Source organism: Globicephala melas, chromosome 3 (assembly GCF_963455315.2).
Source record: "Globicephala melas chromosome 3, mGloMel1.2, whole genome shotgun sequence".
Classification (NCBI taxonomy): domain Eukaryota; kingdom Metazoa; phylum Chordata; class Mammalia; order Artiodactyla; family Delphinidae; genus Globicephala; species Globicephala melas.
In genome coordinates, this window is record NC_083316.1 from 157,568,313 (window position 1) to 157,584,470 (window position 16,158).

At 55.9% G+C, this 16,158-nt stretch overlaps 2 protein-coding genes across 2 annotated transcripts in view; both read right to left on the bottom strand.

The window, feature by feature from the left end:
- Positions 1 to 7,765: 7,765 nt before the first annotated feature.
- EPHX3 (epoxide hydrolase 3) lies at positions 7,766 to 11,891 on the bottom strand. The gene is made up of 7 exons (XM_030880322.2): positions 10,770 to 11,891; positions 10,508 to 10,593; positions 9,980 to 10,137; positions 9,743 to 9,871; positions 8,723 to 8,826; positions 8,509 to 8,645; positions 7,766 to 8,415 (listed from the first exon to the last, which is right to left on the bottom strand). The coding sequence occupies exons 1-7, from the start codon at positions 11,010 to 11,012 to the stop codon at positions 8,190 to 8,192; spliced, it is 1,083 nt and encodes a 360-aa protein (XP_030736182.1). The 5' UTR covers positions 11,013 to 11,891; the 3' UTR covers positions 7,766 to 8,189.
- A 1,309-nt stretch (positions 11,892 to 13,200) lies between these two features.
- Positions 13,201 to 16,158, bottom strand: part of BRD4 (bromodomain containing 4) — an 82,699-nt gene continuing 79,741 nt past the window's right edge. The window contains 1 exon segment of the mRNA XM_060296806.1: positions 13,201 to 16,124. Within this exon segment, the coding sequence (XP_060152789.1) occupies positions 16,056 to 16,124 (69 nt within the window). The 3' untranslated portion in view covers positions 13,201 to 16,055.

Genomic DNA, 16,158 nt, shown 5'->3' on the forward strand with positions numbered 1-16,158 from the left:
CATTCATTTATTCAACAAATAAATATAAAGCTCCAGCTCTATGTCCGGCTTTGTTCCAGAGGCTGGGGATACAGTTTCCTCCCCCAGGGAGGGCGTCACTGAGAAGGGTTCAGAGGGGCTCAGCCCAGAACTGGAAGAAAGACATCCCAGCAGAGACAGGTCTGCACCCAGAGGAGGGGGCAGAGTCAAGTCGGGAGGGAGGGGAGAGTGGGCAGCTCAGGGCTCGGGCTGGCCCTGAGGAGGAGGAGGAGGAGAAAGAGGCCAGGCTGACCTGTAAGTATTTGGCTCGGTGATGAGGCTGCAGGGAGGAATGGGTTGGGGGTGAGGTGCTGAAACCGAGGAGCCTGAGCGTCGCCCATGAGGCAGCTAAACACTGGGCCTAAGCATGGGGCACCAAGGTGGGAGACAGTCACAACTGACCGGGCCCAGTATGGGAGATGACCCCCAGCCCTGCTGAGGCTGGCAGATAGCCCAGCCACAGGGGACAGGAACTGAGGATGTCCTGCCACTCTCAACTTATGAGTGCAACCTCCATCTGGGAGGAGAGCTATCCACCCATCTTATGGGTCAGCCCCCATGGGGGTGGGTATCTGCCCATCTTATGGTGACTTGCTGAAGGCTTTCTAGAGGAAGAGCTAAGATTTGAACCCAAGTCTGAGTGACTCCAGGCCACGTGGAGTGAGAGGGGTGGGAATGGGGGTGGGGACTGGGCAGAGAAAAGGACAAGAGTTGCACAATAAGAAGGGCTTACTCACTGTGAGTGTGCTGAGTCAACAGGCCCATGGGGCAGGTGCCGCCTAAGTCCTTCCCATGCCCGTCACCCCAGGAGGAAATCCAAGCCCCCCAGCCCTGCTTTCAGAGCCTTCAGCCCCTCTCCAGCCCCTCCTGTCCCCTTCATCATCACACTGAGGCAAACTCCATCTTCACCCAGCAGGCTTTGCACTCTCATGGCCTTTGCTCAGGTTTCTGCCTGGGACACCCAGCTAGTTAGAAGGACCCTTTTGCATTGCTTCCTCCCCAAGCAGGAACTCACAGCAGATGTATTCTCTTTAAAAATGCATTTCATAGGAGTTCCCCTGTGTCCTAGTGGTTAGGATTCCAGCCTTTCTTTCTTCCTTTTTAAAAAATATTTATTTATTTGGCTGCGCCGGGTCTTCGTTGCAGCACGCAGGATCTTCGTTGCCGCATGCTAGATCTTCGCTGTGGCATGCAGACTCTTAGTTGTGGCATGTGGGATCTAGTTCCCAGACCAGGGATCGAACCTGGGCCCCCTGCATTGGGAGCCTGGAGTCTTAGCCACTGGACCACCAGGGAAGTCCCAGATTCCAGGCTTTCACTGCCGTGGCCCGGGTTCAATCCCTGGTCAGGGAACTGAGATCCTACATGCCACGCAGCGTGGCCAAAAATAAATAAATAAATAAAAATGCATTTCCTTCTAGTTATAGGGAATGCTCTACTACTTCCTGCACATGCCGCTGTTTTCTCCATGCTGGTCCCTCTTTCTAGCATGCCTATCCGTCCTCCATTCCTGTACCTGATGAACTCCTATTCTTCAAGATTCCAGTTCCAGGAAGCCCTCTCTGCTCCCCACCACCAGCTCTCCTAGTGCCCTCTTGCCCTACCGCTCGGCCTTGTCCACAGGGGGCTGGGGGTGTCTGTATCCTGCTCTTTCTTTGCTCCTCTATACTGGGGGCTCCCGAGGCGCCAGGCATCACCCAGCATGAGGTGGGCACTAAGGGGGCAACATGGGAGAGTTTGGTGACTCTGGAAGTGGCTGAAGGAGTTGGGATGCTTAGCCCAGAAGAGCCACCACTGGGGGCCCAGACCACTCTCTTCAGTACCATTCTAGGGATCTGGGGGTCCAGAGACTAGGGGTCCAGGGGGCAAAGATAGGGTCTTCAGCAGTGGGGGCTAGCTCCTCCCCTGACCCATCTGAGAAAGGACTTTCTGCTGGAAGAGATGCTCTCATAGGTGCTGATCTCCCTGTCACAAGGAGCAACCAAGAACCTGGACACACATTTTGCTAGGCAGGAAGTCCAAAGTCTGCTACCCTGTTGATCCAATGGCCCCTGGTCTGTGGCAGACAGAGACAGAGAGGGAGCAGTAATGGTGAGTACAGCATGGGGGGAGTGGGGACAAAAGGAAGATACCCTACTGGTGTCAGTCCCTTTCTGAAGCCTCCAAACTCTGTGGGCACCCACTCAGCAAGGCAGAAGGTGAGCGTCCCCTCTCCAGGTTTCTGCCGCCCTCCAGCCACGGTGGCCGGAATAGCCCAAGGTGTCTGGATCCTTGAGGGACAGGACAGTCGGAGCAATTATTCCCACGGCTTTGCAGCAGACAGCTGCCCAGTTCCCAACGTGGTGGGGGTAGGGGTGGGCTTGAGCCGTCTCCCCTGCCCCTGCCGGCTGCCTTGGCCAGGGACTGCATTTCTCCTCAATGAGCTCAGTCCCCAGGGATGCGGGACCTGGGGCCAAGCCAAGACACAGCTGCTGGGCCCAGGCCCACTGACCGGGAACCTGAGAACGTGCCCTTGGCTTATCCTCTTGGGACCACAGTCCTGTCCTCTACACATGGAAGCTGGGGCCAGGCTGTCACACCCAGGCAGTGGGCCATGGGAGCCCAACAAGAACCAGCAGGAGAGAGAGCTGGTGGGTATGGGGCCTGGGCAACAGTGGGAAGGCTGGATCCCAGGGGTTGTGGGCTGCAGACCCAGCCAGCTATCCTGGCCACTGCCTCCCTGGGGCTCTCTCATGCTCAAGTGGCTCAAGGCCACTGCACTGCCTCCCTGGCTCCCCGCTGCCCAGAGTGACACCCTCCTCACCTTGCCAGTTCCCCTTCCCTGTCTCCCAGGCTTCCCGGTTTTTGCACAGGCTGTGCCCACTGCCAGGAACACCTTTCTCATATTCGGGAGACTCCATTCACCTGACGGCTCACTCTGACCCTCCAGCTCTTCTCACCTTCATTCAGTCATTTGACAAACGTATACTGAGTAGTTAACTACTTGGTGCCAGGCCCTATGATAGGTAGAGGTGACAAAGACAGAGGTTTTTGCCCTGATAGGGGAGACAAACAAGTAACAAGAAGACAAACAAATAAGAACTATAGAATGTGCATGAGAAATGAAGAGATTTCAGCTCTAGGGGGTCAGGATAGGCCTCGCTGACGAGGGGACATTAGAACTAAGATCTGAAGGAGGAGAACAAGCCAGCGAGGCAAACAGCCTGGAAGCGTGTTCCAGGCAGAGGGAACAGCAAGTGCAAAGGCCCAGAGGAGAAAGGGGTGGGTAGAAAAGAAGAACAGCAACGAGGCCAGGATGCTGGGTGCAGAGTGAGCAAGGGGAGGGAGCTCAGGGAAGCTGATGGGGGCCAAGTTCCAAGGGGCCAAAGGGTCTGGGGTTGTATGAAAAGTACAGTGGACACCACTGAAGGGTTTTAGCAGGGGAAGCTGATGTGATCGAGGCTGGAAAAAATAACACTGCCATTTCTTCTCCCAGGGAACCTTCCCTGCAGTTTCCCATGGTCTCCTCTGGCTCCTACGGCCTCTTCCGTTTCAACTCCGACCACTCCATGTGACCCTACCTGGCTCCCACGTCATTCTGAGCTCTGTGGGCCTCTGTCTTGCTGACTACTGAATCCCCAATGTCTAGCACAGAGCCTGGCCCATAGTAGGTAAAATAATTGTCAGTTGAATGAATGAATATACCCAGCACATCTCGGGGGAAGAGCAGGACCCAGGAGCTGGGACCCGAACCTGCTCAGAGCCAGCCTTTGAGATGTCCCTGTCTGGACACAGACATGTCTGGCCTCCGTTAGATCAGAGCTCAGTCAGAGGAAGGGATGGGGGCTGGTGGGGCTTCCTAGAGGAGGAGTGGATGTGAGGGCTGAATGTGGAAGAAAGGGGAATGAAAAGAAGGGAACTTAACTGTTATCAAGCACCTACTGGTTCTGCCGCTCTGGGCAGGGGAAGCAGGGAGGCCGTACCCCACCCCTTCTGGGGTGGAGGCAGTGGTTTCCCTGCCTTAAGACCCTCCACTGGGCAGGACATCCAATGGAGGTCTTGGCCTCATGGGCTTTGGGCTCAGACCACTCCAGCCTTCCTCATCCATGGCCTCACCCAGGACCCCACCTCCTCCAGCTCACCTCTGAACTATGACACTCCAATGTCCTTTAACTGCCTCCTTGCCTCCCTGGCTGCTGAAACTTGTCTTCCTTCCTTCCTGCAGGTGTGGCACTTGTCCTCCCACCTTTCCTCCTGCTTCAGAGAAGGGGAGCACCTTCCTAGGGCTTTTCATTACCTCCTCCTGTGGCCAGAGGTTGAGGTCTCTTCTGTGACAAAGTGAAATCTGCAGCAAACGCTCATCTCACACACACACAGCCCTTCCCCAAGCTCCTGTCTCTCTCCCCTGCATCTCCCCCCCGCACTGCTCCCTCCGTTCTTCCCCTTCTCCACTCTGCTCTATGCCCCAAGAGGCTGACCTCTACAGACTGTATCAACGGACATCCTTGTCCTCGGGCTTCCAGGTGGGTTTGGCCAATAGGAGGCACTGGCAGAGATGAAGTGGGGGTGGGGGGGGGAGGAGAGAACAAGATATTAATTCTCCTGTATCTTTCCCTGTAGGGTCACCACCTCGGCTGACTGTGTTGCTTGACCAAAGGCCCTGTCCACATAGTCCACACAAACCTCTCCCTGAGTTCTGCTAACATCCTTCCTTCCCCTTTCCCCGTCAGGTCAGGGGGATCTGGAGATGGTAATGGCTCTCCAGGGGTGCTCGCTGGGGGTGCTGCACGAACCCCTGTTGGTTTCCCCAAACCCTGCCTGCTGTATATGGTCCCTGAAGCAAACCTGCCTCAAATTGTCCCATTTGAATGTGCCAGTTGTTCCCTCCAGGATCCTGACTGGGGTCCCCACTCTTCCCTCCCATCCCTGCTTAACCACATTCAGAGCATCCAAGCCCTCTGTCCTCAGCCCCCACTCTCAGGTTTCCGCCCTCATGATCTGCATGGCTCAATCTCTCAGCAGCTTTTGACACCATGGGCTATGCCCCTCCTCCTGACCTCCCCCCCCCCCCCCCACTGCTGAGGCATCATGCTTACCTGCTTCCCCTCCTACCTCTTTGGTTTCTCTCCTCTGCCTGTCCCTTAGATGTTGGGGGCCTCCAGGGCTCAGTCTCCAGTCTTGTTCTCCACTTTCTTCTGGGGAGACTTCATTCTCTCTCCCAGCTTCAGTGCCCTTCTACCCCACGGTACATGGATGCTTGCTCGGTCATCTTTGTCTTTAACCCATTAAAGACAAAGGTGCTTCTAGGTCCCTGCCTCAGGGGTCCAGCCCTCTCAGGCTGAACATGCCCCAAAACCTGCTTCTGGCTTTCCCTGCATATCTGCTCCTCCCCCAAGTGCCTGGACTTAGACCTCATCCTCTACTGCCTGGACCATGCCCATCCTCCTTCCAGGCCTCCCCACCCTCAATCTTCCGTCCCTGGTCCTGCCCCGTCACCAACCCCGAAGTAATATTCCAGACACACAGATCTGTCCGGGACCCTCCCCTGCGGTCCCCACCACACTGGGAGCAAGCTCCTGGCCTGGCATTCGAAGCCCTTTGTAATCCCATGTCTTCCTATCCCAAACATTCCTCCCAGTCTCACAGAAACGCTAAATCACCCGTGCATGGGAGGCTTCTGTGGATTGGAGCACATTCTTGCAGGAGTCAGCTCTAAGGCCTTCCCTGCCCTCCTCCAGGTAGGTGCCCCACCCCTCACCCCCCGGCCCGCATTCCACCTAGGGCTGGGAGAGTCTGCCCGGCTTTGTCTCCCCCGTCCCTCCTCTGGTGCGGGGCCACGGATTACAGCTGGTAGCGAGGACAGGTAAATGAGTGGGTGAGCGGATGAATGAATGATGAGTGAGTAAAGGATGTAAGGTGATCTGGAGGCGGGAGCTCAGAGAAGGAAGAGGGAGAGGGAGAGGCTGAGCCTGGAAGGGGCCTCAGACAGAGTCCAAACCCTCCGGGGGCCACCTCCCTCATGAAGAGATGAGGTCTCTGAGCCCCTGGCTCTAAGAAAGACGCTCCCGGATTGGCTCAGGCTGGGAGAGGCGGGTTTCGGCCGAGCCACTAGTCGCTATTGGCTCACTTTCCAGGACCCTGCCCAATCAACGCGATCGCTTTTCTCCCCTCCCCACCACACCGCCTTTCTCCCGCCAGCAGCAGCGGAGGAAGACGGCGCCTTCTCGTTACCCTGGCAACCGTCAGCGGACCCTGTCACCCCGGCAACTGTCCGAGGCCTCCCGTCAGCCCTCTCCTGGGCCTCTTCGGTCACCCAGACAACTGCTACCCATTCCGGTTAACCATCAGCCCTTTCCCCGTCACCCTGGCAACGGTCACCAGACCCACCGCCCCCCCTGGACGCACGGTCCTCATCCTGCACACAGGCCTCCTCGCCCCAAACCTTCGCCCCAAGCTGAGGTCCCGGGTTCCCTCCTCCTCTCGCCCATTTCCCCGGCCCCAGAGGGGCACTGCTCCCACCCTGGCGGGGGGCGGGATGGGTAGGGCCCTGGGGGTTCCGGCTCTTGTCAGGGCTGTTGGACCGTCCGGTCCTGAAGCTGTGCGCAGCCCTGAGCCTGTCTCCTCACTCTCGCTCTTGCGTGGGACTGTTCAGCCGCTACAGGGAGCTTCTCAAAATGCAAACCATGTCCCTCCCCTGCTGAAAACCCTCCCTGGCTTCCCTTGAGAATCAAATCCAAACTCTTCGAAGCCCCTGGCGGTCTGGCTGTGGCCTCTTCTTCCACACGCCTCCCCCTCTCGCTCTGCTGCAGCAGGCACTAATCTCCACGCTGTTACTCCAGTAGCCCAAGCTTATTCCAGCCTCTGACCTTCCTATTTACTGCTTCCCACTCCCTGAAAGGTCTGTACCCCAGGTAGGGAAGCCTTTCCTGAGCCCTGTCACACACCTGCATAGCTCTCTCTGCCTCTTCTCAGTTAATTCCAGAATGGGGGCTTTGCCCTTGTTCGCACCCTATCCCTAGGGCCTAGAACAGCTCCTGACACATACGATGAGTGAAAGGATGTTACGTTGGGGACAAGGGAGGACAGAGCGGGTGACCAGCAGGCAGGCTTTGGCCAGGCAGGCCCATCCCAGAGATAAGAGAATGTATTTCTGAGGTCTGCTGGGTCCCCAGACTGATTTATCACACTGCTGCAAGTCATGACAGTGTTCCCAGAGGCCAGGAAAACGCTAGGGAGATAGAAGTTACTGCTGTGACCAGCCTGGGGCTGGGTGGTTCATCTTCAGCTTGTATGGCCCTCACTTGGAGGCTGGAGCCAGGAGTCCCCAGAAAGAATCAGCAGCAACTATGGTTAATTTGGAACAGAAGATTCCGGGAACTGGAGAGACAGGCCTCAGACCCCAGATGGCTATTCAGGGAGCTGGTCCCTTCCTGTGCCGAGTCCAGAATCTCACATATCCTAACAGAGCCAAGAGCTGTTTTTCCAGGGATCTTTCCCAGGCAGTGGCGAGAGAACTTGACCTCATAAGGCCTGGAGTCATGACCAGGAGGGAGATCATGGGAGCTGCCCAGGGCCTGGCTGGAGAGGAGTCTGGACATCCACCTGCCTGCCCATGATGGTCCTCCCTTGGTGAGCTGTCAGGAGCCAGCCCCCTACTCTTAAGCTAGGAATACCCTCATCAGCACTGTCCAACAGAACTTTCTACTCTGATTCAATTCAGCCCTTGAAATATGGCTAGTGTGACTGAGGAACTGAATTTTTCATCGTATTTAATTTTAATTAATTGGCATTTAAATTGACATAACCAGTCGTGGCTACCAGTACTATACTGGACAGAGCAGTATTTAGCTGAAGACTCAGACTGGAGGTGGAAGCCAGGTCAGAGTTCATGGTCTATGCAACTCTGGGCACTGCCTTTGGTGAGAAGAGTGGGGCCTCATGGAGGGGAGAGATGGGACACTCAGCAACCAGCTCCACACAGAGGCGTACCTGGTTCCTGGGGTCAAAGTGCTTGCTCACACATGCATACACTCATGACTGTGCGTGAGCATATGGGGATGGTGTGCCTGAGGGCACCCACAGATGCACTTGTGTGCAATCTAGGAGCTCCACACCTGTGTGCATCAGAAGTTCACCCGTGTAGATACACTGTGAGAACGCCCGGGTGCGTGCAAGCCAGTGAGCGAGCGCCGCTAGTCCAGCAGGTCTTGCAAGAAGGGCCACATGTACTGGTGCATTTCCTCAGGGTTGCTCTGGGGGATCCAGTGCCCCATGCCTGGCAGGATATGGGCTTCCAGCCGGCCTGGCACAAAACGGCTGCTGATGGCCCCCACCAGCCCCTGCTCAAAATAGGGGTCCTTCTCCCCCCACAGCAGCAGGGTGGGTGTGGCCAGCTCCTGGGGCTCCAGGGGGAAGGTCCTGTGATCAAGACAGACAGGCAGGCAGAAGGACGACTGCCCCCACCCGCACCCCCAGAACTCTCCTGAGCTTCTGCCCTGGGTCTGGCCTTACCTGAAGAGGTTTCGGTAGTAGTTGAGGGGCCCAGTGAGGCCACCAGGCTGTGAGAAGCCATAAAGGAAGGCCTCGAGCTCGTTGGGGGTCAAATGTGGGATGCCCCTCTTGTGGTGGGTGAGGGTGGTCTTCAGGATCTGGGCACACAGCAGGACGCTGCCTTCAGTCCCTCCCACGACCCTCCACCCAGCCCTGGGCCTTCACCCTACTGCACCTGGAAGTCAGACATGGACAGCAACTTCTCGGGAAGCCAGGGAAGCTGGAACAGGAATATGTAGTTGGAACGGAAGAACTGGCCCATGTGGCGCAAAGAGTAGTCTGGGGGGAAGGGAAGGCAGGCATGAGGCCTGGCTCTCGGGTGGCCCCACACCTCTGCACTCTACCCATACCCAGGTCATGCACACAGATATGCCAACACTCAGGAATGCCACTGCTACCGGCCTGAGCCTGTGAGGACACTGGACGCTCCTCTTGGCCCAGGCACCAGCTTGCCTCTCTGACAAGTGGTCACTGTACCCACAGAATGGGGGCACTTTCCTCCACAGCTCCCGGGAGCCCCCACAGCCACTGGCGTGCTTCCCCCGCCCAGGCCTGGATGCATTTCCCCTGCTTCATTCAGCAAACACTTACTGAGCACCTACTGTGTACCAGGCCCTGTTCTAGACTCTGGAGACACAGCAGTGAATGGAACAGACAAAACTCCCTTGCCCTCAGGAAGCTGGAGACGGGGACAGAAAAGAACACCACCAAAAAAAAAAAAAAAAAAAGAAAGAAAAAGAAAGAAAGAGAAAGAGATCATACAGCTATGACTACAACTCTGGGAATTCAAATCAGGTGATGTGATGGACAGTGGGTAGCCAGAGATGGCATCTCATGCTATTGTAGTTGCTTAGCTATCTATGTCTTCCCTGCCAGAAGAAAGGAAATTAACCTCTCTCTCCTCTGCTTCCCCATCTGGACCATGGGGATAATAACACTTTCATAGCTCAGGATGCTTGTGTAGGTTACTCTATGCAGGCTCCTTGTCAAAGGAATTGTAACCTGTAAGTGCTCACAAAAATATGAGCACTGTATTGTCACTGATTGTAGATTGGGAGCACCACGGGGGAAGAGACCCAGGTTCACCGCTGTGTCCCCAGCCCCTGCAGTGTTGACTGGTGGACAAAGAAGTGCGGGCACAGACACACACCCCTTCACACAGGCACATCCCAGCATCCCGGACTCCCCTACACACCTTGGTACACCGACATGGGGGCAGCGCTGACCACTGCCATCCGCTCCACCAGGGATGGGTAGTAGATGGAGAAATTCCAGGCTAGGAGTGCACCCCAGTCATGGGCCACAAGGATGCACTTGGAATAACCTGGGCGGGGGGGGGGGGGGTCAGAGGAACTAGTGTAAGTGAGATGCCAGGAAGAGGTGAGGCAGGGGTGACAGACACCAGGGCTGGGATGGGGGGGCACATCCCCACCCAGGCCCAGAATGACATCCTGGATGTCTGCCATCAGCAGGTCGATGGTGTAACAGTCCACATCCCTTGGTGCATCAGAGGAACCGTATCCCCGCAGGTCCACAGCCACCACATGGAAGCGGCTCTGGAACTCCCGGAGCTGGTAGCGCCAGGAGAACCTGTCAAGCGGTCCAGGGAGGGAGGTTGAGTCAGGGTCCCCAGAATACACCTCTGCCCTACGCCCAGCAGGGGCCCTGGGCCACCCCACCTTCCTGCCCTGAACTTCCCAGAAGGGAACCGCAGCAGGTGGGCTGCGCCATGGATCCAGGGCAGCCTCAACATGGATACTTCTTCATCCCATCCCTTCAGGGCCTCCTGTCCCCATCTGTCTTCATGTAGACCCCTGTCCCCGAGTGCCCTATCTAGACCCTATATACTTTGCACCCCCAGTCTGCCCAGCCCTTGTCCCTGCCTCCTTGGTGCCCTGGTGGTCCGGGCTTCACCTCCCCCTAGCCCTGTGGGTCCCTGGCCTCTGGGCCTCAGACATACCAGTTCTCCGGGAAGCCATGCAGAAACAGCATGAGGGGCCCGTTGCCCTGTCCAGCGGAGACATAGTGCAGACGCAGGCCCGAACTCTGGGGGAAGGCACAGTCTAAGACTTGGGAATCTCCTCTTCCCCGGGCTTGAACACCCCTCTTCCGCCAGGCCACGTGCACACCAAGACTTGTATTCAACCGTTTGCCACCCCCGCACCGTCCCCACAACAGGCTCTTCGATCCTCGAAACCCCGGCGGCGCCCCCGCATGCTCACCCTGAGAGTCAGGAAGCAGTGCTCGCCCAGCGTGGGGTCGCTCAAGCAGGCGGGTGGGGTACGCCGGGGGCGCCCGCAGCAGCCGCGTCGGGGCCGGCACAGCACGTGCGTGAGGGCGATGCAGCCATAGACAGCTGCGGCCACCAGCGCCGCCGAGAACACGAGGCTCCACATGAAGGCACGAAGCAGCTTCAGAGTGAGGCGCGACGGCGCCAGCAGCGCCGTCACCACCAGCTCGGGCATGTCGTCGCGTCCTGGGACGACCGCGATGCCGTCTGGGGTGTATGGGCGGGGGACGCGGGCAGCAGCAGCGAGGCGGGATCCGGGCTGGGGACCCCGCCGCCTTTGGTCTGGGGCTCCCCGGTGCTGTCGGGGTTTGAGGAACACACCGAGAGAAGAGGCGGGCGGCTCAGACCGAAACCGCCACCGCGAACGACTCACCTAAGGGCTAGGTAAACACCCAGGCGCGACAGTGACAGGGAGCAAGGCTTGAGGTGCGGGGGTGGAGCCTGCGAGGACCAGGCTCGTGTGGTTGGGGTGGAGCCTTGGGGAGAAGGGATGCTAGGGGCTAGAGCTGTGGGCGGGACCTAGAAAGGCTTGGGCGGGACTTAAGAAAGGGACGGGGCCTAGTAGGACTCCCGAGTTGGGTGTGTGGGTGGGGTCTAAAGTCTAGAGGGAGCTCAGGTCCTGCAAGAACGGGAGACAGGAGGTGCAGTGGGTGAAATGGGCGGAGCCTAGAGCAAAGGGGCGGGGCAATGCAGGGTAGGTGCGGCCTACCAGCTGGAAAGGTGGGCCCAACTAGGCCTAGGAGCGAGGTATGGGTTAGGGGCGTGGCTTACGAGGGTGGGAATGAGGGTGGAGCCTAGAGAAGGCGGGCCTAACGTTGGGCGAAGAAGGCCCGAGGCTGGGCCTGGATGACTTCGGTGCGAGAGCTGGGCCATTGAGCCGCCAGTCGGCCTGGGTACGGGCCAATGAGACGGAGGGGCGGAGTCAGAACTAATATGGCGGGTCAGGTGGGCCCGGAAGCGGAAGGGGGGGACAGGCAGTGCCGTGCCTGGGGTTAGGAGGGAGGCGCGGGCGGTCGCCGCGGCCCAAGGAAGCCTCGGGAGCCCCTGTCGCCAGCCCCCCTCTGGTGGCTCCCCGCCCTGGAGCGCGCGACCCTCCCCTCGGTCTGGCTCCGAGAGACCTGGCACCACCTTCACCAAGCCCTGGTTCCAACGGTGGTCCAGCTGCCTCTACCCCACGCTGGCCTCCAGTTGGTCCAGCGGACGCGTCGGCCCGCCCCTGCACAGCTGTGATTGGACAATGGCGGTCATTGATGTGCAGACGACAGGTCCCGCCCGGGACCCAATCCGCAGTTGGTGAGGTCGAGGATCAGCCAATGGCGACCAAAGAAGGCGGGGAGACCAACTCCTAGAGGGCAGGGCCCGCCCCGGCCGCCGGAGAACGGGGCTGGTCGCATCACTGGGGCTCTGGGCGAAAGAGGAAGCAGAGCAGGGCTGGGCGAGCAGGGCAGCTTCTTCCTCCTCCAGTTTCGCAACCTTCCTCCCAAGATGCTGAACATTTCAAGGTCGCTCATCATTTAACCCTTATAACAACCCTATTAAGTGTAGGTACTATTATTACCTTCCCGTATTATAGACCAAGAGCCTGAAATTCGGCAAATGACTTAATGTCATTTGCCTAAAGCCTAACAGCTGGCTCAACAGCAATCCAGGAGTTGAGAAAAGCAGCAGTCTTCGGCTCCATCTTTCCTTCCGACCGGAGGCAGCCACTGGAACGATTTTCGCTTTCTTCTTTCGCACACTTAGCTATCTCTACATGTGCTTATGTGGCTATTTCTTGATTACCAATTTGGGGCATTGACTATCTCATTGTCACCACCACTGCAGGAGCTGTATCCATGGTTAGTTTTCCTATTGGTTTCCTCTAACTTTACCCCCTTTTTATCACCTCCCGTCTTCCCTTACACCTACCACTGTTAACCTTACCTTTGTAGTTTCAAAGCTGCTAAACATTATACTTGTCCTGGGACCATAAGTAAGTCCATAGGTCCCTATTTAAAGGGAAATAGTGGTTTATGTGGTTCTGCTTCATTAACAATGCATCTCAGAGCGGAAGAGACGTCTATATTGCACAAACGTTTGTTTGCCTTGCATTTATCATCCACCCTTTCTTGCATGATTAGCCTGTATCATGGCTTTGATTTCATTTACGTTTTCCATCAAATCAGTTCTCCAACCACTTGATGATCCCGGTATCCCTCCTGAGTCCTCTAACCTGGCTGCATTTACCAGCCATGGCTGGTGGGTGTCTGTGGACCTCCCTTCTGCTGCTGCTACAGAACACTGACTCCTACATTCCTGCTACCGCCCCCCCCCACCCCGCCCAATCTCTACCCTTAAGCAAAAAGACAGCAGTAGTCACAGGATGATAATTTTATATTCAGTACAAATGTTTATTTTTGCAATGAGAACTGCACAAAAAAAAAAACTTTAGTATATAAGTGAAAAGTCTACGAATTCCCTTCTACAAATGTCTAAGGTGTTTAATACAAGTCTCAGATTCACTGACATAATTATTGGCCAAGCGATCCGTGCATACAGTACAGTATGGGCTTGTACACACCTCTAACTCTTGTATTGAACTAAGATTTCTAGTACTGTGGGAGAGACTGGGAAATGGCCAAAGAAATTAAATAGTAGATCCAAGTTCTAATTACAACCCAGTTAAGAGAAACACCCATCAGGGAGGTGTGGAAAGGGCCATAGCAGAATTAAATCTTTAGAAGGAAGGTGCAGACAAAACCATTTCTCCAGCTAAACAGTCAGACTTGGCCTGGGGAAGTTTCTGAACAAAACACGGAACAAAAATGAGGAGGTGGGATGAGATGGAAGAAACCCCAAGGAACCAAAATATAAGTCACACTTGAACCAGCACAGTGGCTTATGAGGAAGTGCTGTGGGAGGGAAAGGGGGCAGGATTGCGTAGCAGGAGTGGGGCAGGTCTCTGGCTGAATGCCTGAACTACATACACCATTAGCTGAGAGGTTTGGCAGATTCCAAACACAAGATACAGGGTCTTTCTGGTTGAAAAACAGAAAGTGGGATGTGGGTTAATAGTGCTGGAAATGTTTCAATCACTTTGTGTCTTTGCATACGTATAAATCACATACTTTCATCCTACATCCTGGGGGCCGCTCTTGGGTACTGCCTTTGCCCTGTGGCTGGGGCGCGTGTGTACAGATGGGTACACGGGCAGACTGCAGGGTGTCCACCTGGCAGGCTTTCTCAGGGAGGAATGGGTGCGTGTGTGTGCTTGGGGGGGTGGGGGGCGAGGATCCTATTTTGGGGGATGTACACTTATCTAAGAATAACTGGTTAACCCTGAGCTTAAACGAAAGGAGTAGTTCAGTAGAGGCAGGCAAGGTAGGAGAAGTGGCTCAAGTCCTCTGGCCGAGTGGGGGACCAAGATGGAGGAAGGGCAAAGGGGAAGAACACTGTCTGGAGTTTGACCAGGTTCTGCTGGAAGAAGCCAACCTAGGCCAGGGTCCACAGGAAGAATGGGTACTTGGGCTCCCTGACACAGCTTCAGCTTATAGGGGTCAGCTCCTGCCCAGGGACAGTAGGGACAGGACACGTGGTCCCCTGTCGGTAGATCTTGTACAGAGGTGGTGTGGGGGGCCCCTGGGCCTAGCCTAGGCCAACAGGTGGTTCACAAAGAAATGTCAGGGAGACGCCAGCATTAAAAAAGAGAGATGTGTTTATTCCATGATCAGTACAGACCAAATGCATATTCACCGTATGAAAGTCAAACCAGTCAGTGACTCCAGAGTTTGGCCAACACTGAGGCACCAGCGTCATGGTGTAGAGTGGGTTCTCATGGCACACGTAACCTCACCAAGGGCTCCAATTATAAAATTAAAAAAAAGCGGGGGAAGGGGCAGCCGGTTGGTAGGGCCAAGCGCCAGGCGGGGAGCTTCTGCCTCAGTCTGTGGCCTGTGGCCCCTGGCCCCTTGTGCCCACCACGTCCCCTGGCCCTTCCTCTCCTGGTAAAAAAAAAAAAAAAAACACACAACAACAACTCAGAAACAGATTTGACGTTAAAAAACAAAGAAGCAGCCAACGAATGGCGGGGAGAAAAAAAAAGGAAAAGAAAACGTGGCTTTCTGGTTTTATAATTAAAAATAGACTAGTAAAGTTTGAAACTGAGTAAAATATAGGCAGTTTTTTTGTGTGTTTTGTATGTTTTGTTTTGTTTTTTTTTGTGGGGTTTTTTTTTTTTTTGAGTTTTTTTACACCAGTTTGGTGGAGTCACCAACAAACTTCAAACAAAGATATGCCAACTATGTTTCACTACACAGTACAGCCACGGTCACACACTACCCACAGCGCGGTGGCAGCCGCCGCTCAATGAGGAGACAATCACACCATTTCAGAGATAAGCAGTGCCATTGTGTCTGGAGGAGAAGAGAGAATTAAAAATAAAATAGAATCCAACAAAAAATATATATATAGAAAAAAAAAAAGAACAGAAACACAGGTGGGAAGGAACTGACTTTGGTTGGTGGCCTCACTCGCCGGGCGAGGCCGGCCCACACACGCGCGTGTGACAGTCACCTCGCTCCAGATTGCCATGGACACACACACACCTCCACGGCACTATTCCCTTTTGCACAAGCGAACACTTACAGAGAGCGGCTCTCGATTAAAGGCTTGTGGGGGGAGAGGAAGGGAGGGGTGGGGTCTGTTCAAGGCAAAGTCAGTGCCAGCAAGGGGGTGGGCCAGCGCCCTCGCCACCACCAGCTCTTGCAGGCCTGCCCTGGTCTCCTGGGTGAGGGCAGGGGCAGCTGGGGTGTGGAGGACTCCCGGCGGGCAGGACGTCACAAACGTCACGTTCTTGGGGACAGTAAACCAGTCACGGTGGCGGCAGCAACGATGTCCTGTGTATACTGTGTAGACATTTGGCAGAGAGAAGGGCCTCTGCCCCACACGTGGGGACTTGGGGCTTGTGTCTGGCCGGCACTTGCTCGTGGCGAGGCGTGCTCTGAGCCGACGTCCTGTGGGGCGGGGTGGGGGTGGGGGTGGCGGGACGTCCGGCTGGCTGTAAGGCAGATAGGCTCTGCAGTCCTCAGCTGCCCATCAGGCCTGCCCCAGGCATAGCATGCAGGAGAGCCAGGCCCGGAGTTACCCCCTTGCCACTGCTACTGCCTCCACTGCTGCCCCTAACACTATGGAGAGTCAACGTTTTGCCAGGAAATCAAAGTCAGAAGTCACCTAGGTGCTCTCAGAAAAGATTTTCTTCAAATATTGACAATAGATCACTCTGGAAATTCATGTCAATGGTAGCTGCCATCTGGAGGAGAGAGGAGAGCAGGAGAGAGTGAAAC

What these genes read in the sequence shown, in the direction of transcription:
- EPHX3 (XM_030880322.2), bottom strand. Translation starts at nt 11,012, where the DNA reads ATGCCCGAGCTGGTGGTGACGGCGCTGCTGGCGCCGTCGCGCCTCACT. An exon ending in ACTGCTTCCTGACTCTCAGG is followed by an intron (nt 10,594 to 10,769) that starts GTGAGCATGCGG and finishes GCCTTCCCCCAG; the next exon opens with AGTTCGGGCCTGCGTCTGCA. An exon ending in GGATGTCATTCTGGGCCTGG is followed by an intron (nt 9,872 to 9,979) that starts GTGGGGATGTGC and finishes CCCCCCGCCCAG; the next exon opens with GTTATTCCAAGTGCATCCTT.